The sequence below is a fragment of the Salvia miltiorrhiza genome, chromosome 3, assembly GCF_028751815.1.
Source record: "Salvia miltiorrhiza cultivar Shanhuang (shh) chromosome 3, IMPLAD_Smil_shh, whole genome shotgun sequence".
In the NCBI taxonomy this organism is placed as follows: domain Eukaryota; kingdom Viridiplantae; phylum Streptophyta; class Magnoliopsida; order Lamiales; family Lamiaceae; genus Salvia; species Salvia miltiorrhiza.
Genome location: NC_080389.1, coordinates 62,947,011 through 62,957,481, shown reverse-complemented (window position 1 = coordinate 62,957,481; position 10,471 = coordinate 62,947,011). Strand labels below are relative to the sequence as shown.

The window sequence follows — 10,471 nt, the reverse complement described above, 5'->3', positions numbered from 1 at the left end:
GGTGGCGACTTCGCCGGCGGCGGGTGGCTGCATAGCAGAGGGTGAGAAGGAGGAGAGAGAAGGGTGTGAGGGAGGAGGGACCGATGCAAGAGAGAGAGAGAGAGCGAGAGATGTTTAATTTTTTTTTTTTTTTTCTCTTTTAAGAATTTTCAAAATTTGACTTTTAAGTTTGGTCTCTATCTATTTAATTTTGTTTGGGCTCTTGTTTAATAAGTGGGCTGCAATTTTTTTAAGATTGGGCTGATTTATTTTAACATCTTTATTTGTTGAGTTTGTCCATTTAATTTATTAATTGAACCAATGACTAGTTAATTTGGATTGTAAATTTGGTACCTTATTTTTTCAATAATTTGAATCCTCTTTTAATATTTTATTTTTTATCTCTTCGACCAGTAATTGTCAACCTAATAGTAGTAGTGTAGTACCATTCCCATTTTCATTTTGGATTTTTATTGCATTGATAATTAGTCATGATAATTTGTAAAGTATAAAATACTCTGATAATTTGTGCAAATCACATGATTTGCAGCCAATCGCAATTGTAATAATTTATTTATTAATGGTGCATTTTATAATTTTTTGGTACTGGGATTGAATATACTGGCCTTGACGTATGAACTAATTTCACACAATACCCACCGACTAATTATTTATTTTATTTATGTTGTTGGCATACAAATTATTTAAGATACATATAATGTGTGCATTCTAATAACTTTTCATATTTTAAAAAGTAATTGGCACCAAACTTTATGAATGCATGCAAATTCAATGTTGTGATTCGTAAGTTTGAAATTCTGGCCATTGCAATCCATGTGTAATCCATGTGTAGTTGAATAAAATTATTCAAGAATTTGTCTCAACCTCAAGTCTTCATTATCAGTCTCTATAAGTGATTGGTGCCGACATCTAAGGAGGACTTGACTCAAACGGAAAAAACGTACAAAAACCAAAAAACACATCAAAAGCAACACTCTCAACTCTTGTAATATTTGTGTATATAGCTTGCAGTTATTAGCGACTTCATTATCATAATACAATCACAATTAATTTGCAGCCATGGAGAAAAACCTTTCTTGCATTTTGCTGTATGCATTCCTAATCACCATAACCTTCCCAATGCTTTCTTCTGAATCCAAACAACCTTTGAGCCTTGCAACTGATCAAACTTCCCTTCTTTCACTCAAACATACATCTCTTTTACTTGCAACTAATTGGACCAACTCCACCTCCGTCTGCACCTGGATTGGCGTCACTTGCAGCTTCCGCCACCACAGAGTAGCTGCCTTGAATCTCTCCAACATGGCTCTCTCCGCCACCATTCCACCGCAGCTCGGACACCTCTCCTTCCTCGTCTCCCTCGACCTCTCCAACAACCATTTCTATGGAGATTTGCCACACCAACTCTCTCTCCTTCGCCGTTTGAAGTTTATATCTTTCCGACTCAACAACTTCACCGGAGACATCCCTCCGATGTTGGGTCAGTTACCAAAATTAGAGTACTTGAATTTACGCAACAACAGCTTCATAGGTTCCATCCCAAAATCTCTCTCAAACCTCACAAACCTACAATTTCTTTCCTTATCTTCCAATTCTCTAAGTGGAGAAATTCCAAAAGAGTTTGGGAGACTTCAAAGTCTACAAACACTGTCTGTTCAATCTAATCATCTCTCCGGTGCTATACCATCAGCCATATTCAACATATCGACCCTTGTATCTATGGCCTTCACATACAATGAATTGAGTGGAAGTCTTCCAACAGACATGTGCAGTAATCTTCCATTTCTTGCTGGTATTCGTCTTTCTGACAATCAACTGAGTGGCGCGATTCCCACAAATCTATCCCAATGTTCACGGCTTGAGGTGTTGAGCCTCTCTTACAACTCTTTTGGTGGGGAGATACCTTCAGAAATCGGCTACTTAACTTCTCTTCAGATTCTATATCTTGGTGGTAACAATTTGAATGGTATGGTTCAAGTTCTTATCACATGAATTTGTGTAAATAAGATTTTATTAGTTTCATGACACTTTTTTTTGCCAGGAATACTACCACATGAGATTGGCCATCTTCAGAGTCTGGTTGAGTTTGCTGCTGAATTCAATCAGATTGCGGGCTCAATTGATTTCAATATTTTCATGAATATGTCTTCTCTGCAAATCATATCTTTAGGGCGCAACAAATTCACGGGGAACCTTTCAAGGGATGTCGGGAATATTACTATGGTCACATATTTACACCTCTCGGAAAACCATTTTACAGGTACGACAGAGTAATTTTCATCTAAATTGGTCTGTTTAGCTACAATATGTGTTTTTGAAATCTGATGTTTTGCAGGGCTTATTCCCACTGAATTTGGCCAACTTTACCATTTGGAGACATTAGTACTAGAGTGGAACAGCTTGAGTGGTTCGATTCCACAGGAGCTCTTTAACATTTCAACTCTTCGAATTCTTTCACTTGTGGGCAATGCTCTGTCAGGGGTTCTTCCAACCCATTTATGCCATGCCTCTCCCTTTCTCGAACAACTTTATCTTGGCAGAAATTCTATCACCGGAGCAATACCCAACTCCATCTCTAACTGTTCTCAACTCACATATCTCTCACTTTCTACAAACAAATTCAGTGGTTATATACCTACTCATCTCGGCAACCTAAGACTTCTTCAAAGTCTTCAACTGTTCAGGAACAATCTTACCCAGGCACCATCTTCTTCCTTCATCACTTCATTGACAAATTGCTGGTCTCTAACTCATTTGTCAATTGATGATAATCCTCTAAATGGTGTCATTCCAGCTTCTATCGGGAACTTATCTTCCTCACTTCGAACATTCACTGCCGAGAACTGCAAATTCAGTGGCAGCATTCCTGTTGAAATAGGCAATTTAAGCAATTTGATTACATTGGCGTTGTCAGCAAATGAGTTATCTGGTAATATTCCACCAACTATAAGCCATTTGCATCAACTTCAAGGATTAAATCTGTCTCACAACATGTTGGGAGGCTCAATACCACATGCTATATGTGATCTATCCAGCCTCAATACTTTAGATATGAGCCAGAATCAATTTTCAGGCCCAATTCCTAAATGTCTGGGAAATATCTCTCCTTTAAGAAATCTTCATCTAGACTCCAACATGTTGAATTCAAGCATACCCTCAAGCTTATGGGGCCTAAAAGATTTGAACTCTCTAGACTTGTCCTCGAATTCATTGAAGGGGTTCTTACATCAAGAGATAAGTAACTTAGGAGCAGCGATCTATATAAATGTAGCAATGAATCAGTTGTCAGGGTCTATTCCTAACACTATTGTGATGTTGCAGAATTTGATTAATTTGTCTTTGGCAAATAATAGACTAGAAGGTTCTATTCCTGAGTCTATGGGAAAAATGATCAGTTTGGCAAATCTCGACTTGTCGTACAACAACCTCTCTGGTTCAATTCCAAAGTCTTTAGAAGCACTTCAACACCTCGACTACTTTAATGTCTCTTTCAATAGTTTAAGTGGAGAAATTCCTAATGGAGGTTCTTTTAGAAAATTCACTATGGATTCTTTTAAGGGTAATGAGGCATTGTGTGGAATCCCCAAGTTCCATGTCCAAATTTGCTCTTCAATTTCTAATCACAGATCAAAGAGAAAGAAGGTGGAACGGGCTTCATTTATTATTTTCGGGGTTGTGGCTTTCATCTCAGTTGCTTCTTTGGCCTTTATAATTGTCAAAAACAAAAGGAAAGATAAGACGACTAGCAGAGAAGTTGATGAGCTGAAATCCATTGTGCCGGAAAGAATCTCTTATTATGAACTGCTGCAAGCAACGGAAAGATTCAATGAAAGCAATTTACTTGGCACCGGAAGTTCTTGCTCTGTTTATAAGGGAATTCTTAACAATGGGAAGGATATCGCTGTCAAGGTGTTTAATATGCAGCTAGAAGGTATTTCAAGAATATTTGATGTCGAATGTGAGATACTCCGTAGCATTCGACACAGGAATCTGACAAGCGTCATAAGCAGTTGCTCCAATGAAGAGTTCAAGGCATTAGTACTTGAATATATGCCAAAGGGAAACCTTGAAAAATGGTTATATTCCCACAACTATTGCTTGAATATCATGGAAAGATTAAATATAATGATTGATGTTGCATCTGCTTTGGAGTATCTTCACCACGGTTATTCAATGCCCATTGTCCACAGCGACTTGAAGCCTAGTAATGTGCTGTTAGATGAAGACATGGTTGCCCATGTAAGCGACTTTGGGATAGCAAAGTTGTTATGCGATGGAGATAGCTCTGTGTTAACCAACACGCTAGCAACATTGGGTTACATCGCTCCAGGTGAAGTTTCTCTAAATATATTGATTGCACTTCACTTTTAACCATTTAATTGTGTCTTCCTTACTACATACATCATGATCATTTTTGTTATTCCAGAGTATGGTTTGGAAGGGCTAGTTTCAACAAGGTGTGATGTGTATAGCTACGGGGTGATGCTGATTGAAACTTTTACAAGAAAAAGGCCTGGTGATGATATGTTTGGCGAAAATATGAGCTTAAAGAGATGGGTAGAACTCTCATCACTTTCGGAGATCCCAGATGAAGTGATAGATGCCAACTTAGTCATGAATTTGGAGGAAGAAATGATTGACAAGAATATGCAGTGTGTATAATCCATATTTGAATTGGCTCTGAAATGCTCTGCAGACTCTCCCGGAGATAGAATCAACATGAAACAAGCACATGCAGAGTTGCAGAAAATCAAACATCGATTTTCCCAATGAGATTCAAGTAAGCTATTTTAAATTAATTTCTGTGATAATATTGTTCTATTACCATTTTATTGATGCTCAAGGTTTTTCTATCCCTCTTTCCTCCATATTTTGTGTTCTTGAGTTTACATATTTTATGCTAAAAGAAAAATCGGCCCCCGTCAAAATTCAGCCCCCCGAACTAAATTCCTGCCTCCGCCACTGGTTATACCTCTCTGTGGGCAATAGTTAGCGATGTTTAGTTGTTTATATTCTGGCCAACAGAACAATATTTGCATTGACCAAAAGCTCACACTTTAATTGAGAAGGTATGCTATATGTGGAATAATTGTGTCTCTGTTTCTTCCTATGCTTTATATCCAGTAGTATTCTATCTTTTCAAGACCTTATTTCTTGTGTTTTACTTTCTATTTATTCCAGAGATGCTGTGCAGCGGTGCAGGTTGGTTGGTTTTACTCATTTTACTCTATATATACTCATGCATCTTCATGAAGCATGGCTGCTAGAAGTCTCCAACTGTTGTGTCTCAGTTAAGCTGAATATAGTTATTAATGTCAAACATGTATATATATAGAAGTTCAAAACATAATACTAGAAAATGGGGAAGGGAACTTCAAATATTATCTTCTTGTTTTTATGGCCTTAGTTTGCTTAGATCATCTTCTTGTTGAAGCGCATAATGTTTCTGTATATTTCTTCATCATTGTTCTTGCCTAGCTGACTAAACGTGGTATTTTAGTATCAATTTGGAGTTTTCGATTGTTCGCGAGTTTTTCTTGTTTTTGTTTTGCAAGCTCACTATATTATTGAATGATTTTTTGTTTTTTTTGTTTTTTGCAATTCTGATTCCTATGATTAGCTGAGATGAAAAGTCTTAAGATAAGTGAGACGGAGGAAATACTACAATTGATATGACAATAAACAAATATTGACAAAATCATGAATTTGGATCCTTAAATGGAGACCGTTAATGACTCTCATTTTATTCCATACTCAATATCGTGGCTGAATAATATATATCGACATAAATTTATACTATATTTATTTGCATAGGACCATTTCCACCAAACCTTTTTAGAGGTCAAATCAAGGCATCTCAAAGGGTTTATTGTGTATATATAAGTTGAATTTGTGCATTGAAATAAGTCAATTTGTTAGCTTCATAAATTTAAGAAAACTTATAACTCTATCTATGTAGTAGCCCGCTCTTTTAATTATGATTAAAACTAGTAAATGCAATTTTTATAAATGAATCCAGTTTATGGTCCTGATTTTTTTTTTATCAGAAACGGAGTTATTATTTTAGCTTTATACTTTTATAACGTATGAGAAAAACGCGACGAGGATTATTGAGCCATTCAATAATTATTATTTCCAAGTTATAACTGACTTAGCAAAGTCATGTTATTTATTAATCGAGAAACAGAAACAGTTATATTTATTAGTGCTACTAGAAGTCGAGGAATTATTCCGACTGCAACATAGATTAAATCTACGGATTTAATTTAAGTCATATTATAGTTTTTCAATATTGGAAACAAGGAAGCAGATACTAAACGGATACAGAAATGCGATGATTGAAAATCGAAGTCAGTATTTATTTACAGTTCACAGATTACAGGCTAGTTCCCAGCTTGGGGAAAATCGTCTAGTATATTACAAAAGCAAAAGCTCTTCAATCAATTAAAGTTTAGATAAAGTTATTATTTCCATCTTTTGCTAACGATGTACACGTCTTTGCTCTCCACTCAATTATTCATTCAATAAGCACCAACGTTCCAAGAGAGAAAGTATTGCAAAGTTAGTGGAAAGAAAAGAAAAAGTGGCTGTCCATCAAAATTTTGCTCCCCACCTCTCCACTCCACCAACTTCTCCACCACACTCAAGTATAGCCACTAATTCACCTCCATTCTACACTAACTCCACGAGAAGAGCAGGAGAACTTCACTCATCTTCTGCAAGCATTCAAGAAAATCCTCATCTGTCCATCGTTCCATCAAAGGCAAGAAAGCAAACTTGAAAATCAACCAAAGATAAAAACCCAGCAAGTGTAGATCTTTCTAAAGGTATCATCTTTGAACATCTATGCCTATTCCATTTTACATATGACTTACACACCTCTCATTTAATCAGCAAACCAATTACAGTTTCACCTATCATTGCTATGCAGTAGATACATGAATATGCTAGACACATATGTAAGCACACAATCCATCATCTGCATTCATTTAACACCACAGCAGCCAACCAACATCAATTACAAGGTATATACTAAGCTCAACTTATTCGATCCATTTCGCATCATCCATCAAGCATGATCAGTTTCGAATTACAGAGGGATTTAGTAAATCACATATGCATAATCATGTTCCACCAATATATCAGACAGTCCACGTTATGTATAGAAAGACTTGTGCTTTTCATCCTACTGCACTCTAGAACAACAAAAGCTTGAGAACCTCTGCCTTTAACAAAATAGAAACTAGAACAGAAGGATTTAGGACTTAGCTTTAAGATATAGTGCCGGCTGCTTGTTCGGACGAGCCCAAAGCAACGACGAACCCCTGCTGCCGTGATGGAGTTCGAAAACGAAGACGACAAACTCTCGTTGTCTCCTCTGTTTCAGAGTATAACAGCAACAGCGGCAGATGAGACCGGTGGCCGACGGCGTCTGACTCATCGGAAAAGGAGTGGCCGACTGCCCTGCCTTGAATCGAGAAGATGGACGGCGATTGTAAATCGCTGGATTTACATAACGCAGCGGCGCCAGGACCAGAGAGAAGGAGAAAAGGACGGACGAAGCTCGGCCGCTCGCTGGCCTTCCCGTTGCGACGATAACGATTTTCCTCTCTCAAGGAAGACAGGGCTCGACTCCCTGCCCACCTTGACGTTTGAATCAAGACCTGAACGGCTCGGTGGAGAGGCGAGTACGACCATCGCCGGCTGATTCGCCGGATTCCAGACAAGGGCGCGACAGCAGCGGCGACTCACCAGATGAAACTAGGGCTCGCTTGTTTTCTGCGTGAGGAAGGAAGAAGGAAGAGAGAGCGCCGGTGTCGAACACGTCGGCAGCTAATGCCGGTGGTAGCAGACGGCGGCTGGATGGCCGGAGAAGAAGACGTCGAGCGAATTCAGAAGGGCCGATCGGCCGGTTTTGATTTGAGAAAGAACAGAGCGTCTTCCACTTGAGAAAGAGGGAGAATATCGGCTCCTTGAGAGAGAAGAGAGAGAGGACCGATAGTTTGAGAGAGAGAGAGAGAGTTGGGCTTGATGCTATTTTAATTAAGTTTGGGCTTTTCTATTTGGGCCTCACCTTTTAATTGTTGTGGGCCAAAGACTTTTAAGTTCGGGCTTGATTTTAATTGCTTGGGCTTTCACAGTTAAATTCGAATTGGGCCAGTCTTTTATTTAATTGGCCCTTCTCATTAATTCTATTGGGCTCGATTTAATTAAGGAGTTGGGCTGATGCATATTTTATGATGGGCTATTATTCTAGTCCCATTTATATTTCGTTGGGCCAGTTTAATTCATCATTTGGGCCGATTAAATTGCCTTTCTGGGCTAAGATTAATTCTTTTCAGTCCACATTAATTATTAATTGGACCCCTATTTTAATTATTTTGGGTCGAAGACTTTTTAAGTTGGGCTTTAATTCTTTTAAAGCTTGAGCTGAAGTTACTCCTTTGAGCTAAGCCTAGCAGTATCAATTTTTGATGGAGCCCAATTATTTATCAGTGGGTGAGCCGATTCGTATTCAGTAAATGAGCCGCCCAGTTTATTTAATTAATGTTTTTGGACTTCCGACTTTAAAGCAAGCCATTATTGTTTATTTCATTTAAGCCACTGGTTTATTTAATTAATTGGCTACTCTCTTTTGAGCCTATTAATTATTTGAGGTTTAGTAATTATGTTTCTATCGAAAAGCCCGATAGTTTCCACGAGCTCACATCTTGAGAAAAGCCTAGTTAATTCTTTTATTTCGAACGAGTACAAAGGCAAGATTTATTTCACGACTAGAATATTCCGATAAGGAAGAAAGAATCACAGCTTTATTCGACCGCGTTATATGAGAATTAATTAAATCTATTAACGAGGATTAATAGTAGAATTCCCGATTATCGCTCAGAGTATTAGTTCATGCATACCAGATTCATGCATAGTTAAATTACGCTTTCTCATTAATTAAGAATTTCCCTCGAGGCAATGTCTTATTTTATATTCTCGTGATTAAGGTCAAGCGCGAGAGTAAGAACTACACAAGGAGTTAGAGTACCTTAGCAAAACTTTGCTATCAGGTGGGCAATTTCTTACGCGTAAATAAAATGCTATGCATGTGTTATACTTTAAAATGCAAATTGGATCTTCAAGTGTGGTATGCTTTATTATGCTTTACGCTAAATGCTTTACGCTTGATTACGCTTGAATGCTTTACGCTGATAAGTTCATGCCTGTGATTGATGCTTGCGTCTGTTGGGGGAGGCCTCCCTCAACAGTACGATGCCGTGTCCGCTGAGGAGAGCCTTCCTCACGGCGCGATGCCCGTGTCCGCTGAGAGAGGCCTCTCTCGCGGCGCGATGCCAGTATGCCAGTGTTACAGCGTCTATTGGGGGAGGCCTCCCTCAATAGTACGATGCCGTGACCGCTGAGGGAGGCTTCCCCTCACGGCGCGATGCCCGTGTTCGTTGGGGAAGGCCTTCTCCACGACACGATGTTTGTTAATGAAGATTGATGATGAAGAATGCCCTTATGCTATTTATGAATTTGGAAATGTTTAATGAGCAAAGGATATGAAAGAAACTCATGCCTCTTATGCGATATTGTGAAATTGTTAATGATGTTATGTTATATGCTTGGCAACTGCCCACTAAGTACTCTTGTACTTAGCCCTTCGATGTTTATGTTTGTGCAGGTTGAGCTGTGATGGGCGATGAAGTGTTGTTGCTGAGTGGAGTTTTTGTCGAACTTAAAGTAGGCTCAGAAAGGATACATGTCTTCATACATGTATCTCAGTTATGCATTCCGCTGTAAACACTGATTATTTAAGTTACACCTTCCGTTGCAAACTCTGATAATGTTTTAGCCAAGCCCTAACGATGCCTTTTTTTTTCTTTTTAAGGAAAATTTCACGCGTATCCAAGCTCTTTGAGTATTCTTTTATGCTCCCCTTTCTAAACCCGCTTCGTAATTTTCCTTCCCCAGTCATGGTTTTCCCGGATTAATTATCCTTAATTAAGGCCGGTCGTGACAATCTAGGAGTATAAATTTTAAGCCCATCTAACACGTGCCTATTGAATAATCTTATAAATTGAAAATTAAATCAAACTTGAATTCTTTTAATGTATCGAACTCGAATACTCTAATATGAAATTTAATATAATCCTACTTACACAATTACACGCAATTCCATTGGATCCCTAATTCCATTGAAGCTCCGTTATCATGCATGCCATTCAATCACATCAGAAAATATTAAGACTAAGTTTATTAAAGATCGATTGCTATTGGTTATCACTAACAGACAAAAAGAAATAAAGAAAAAAAAAAGATAAATGACAAAAAATGAGTAACCAAGAAAGGAAAAGTGGTAGACCAACTTATGTCAAAAGTATTAGTGCATTACTTACTCCATCTCATATGAGTGTATATGATTGTTAATGACACGAGTTTTAATAAATATTAGGTAGGTATATTGGAAGTGGAGAAAATAATC

At 38.1% G+C, this 10,471-nt stretch overlaps 1 protein-coding gene and 1 long non-coding RNA gene across 2 annotated transcripts; both read left to right on the top strand.

Annotated features, from left to right (window-relative positions):
• Nucleotides 1–1,059: 1,059 nt before the first annotated feature.
• On the top strand, nucleotides 1,060–5,530 carry LOC131019148 (receptor kinase-like protein Xa21). Its single transcript, XM_057947834.1, has 3 exons — nucleotides 1,060–1,966; nucleotides 2,042–2,260; nucleotides 2,336–5,530. Exons 1-3 carry the CDS (start codon nucleotides 1,060–1,062, stop codon nucleotides 4,369–4,371), a joined length of 3,162 nt encoding a protein of 1,053 aa, XP_057803817.1. The 3' UTR covers nucleotides 4,372–5,530.
• An 889-nt stretch (nucleotides 5,531–6,419) lies between these two features.
• LOC131015497 (uncharacterized) lies at nucleotides 6,420–9,890 on the top strand. The gene is made up of 4 exons (XR_009098557.1): nucleotides 6,420–6,827; nucleotides 6,932–7,025; nucleotides 8,994–9,056; nucleotides 9,671–9,890. It is a non-coding gene; the product is annotated as an uncharacterized LOC131015497 (long non-coding RNA).
• Nucleotides 9,891–10,471: the final 581 nt, after the last annotated feature.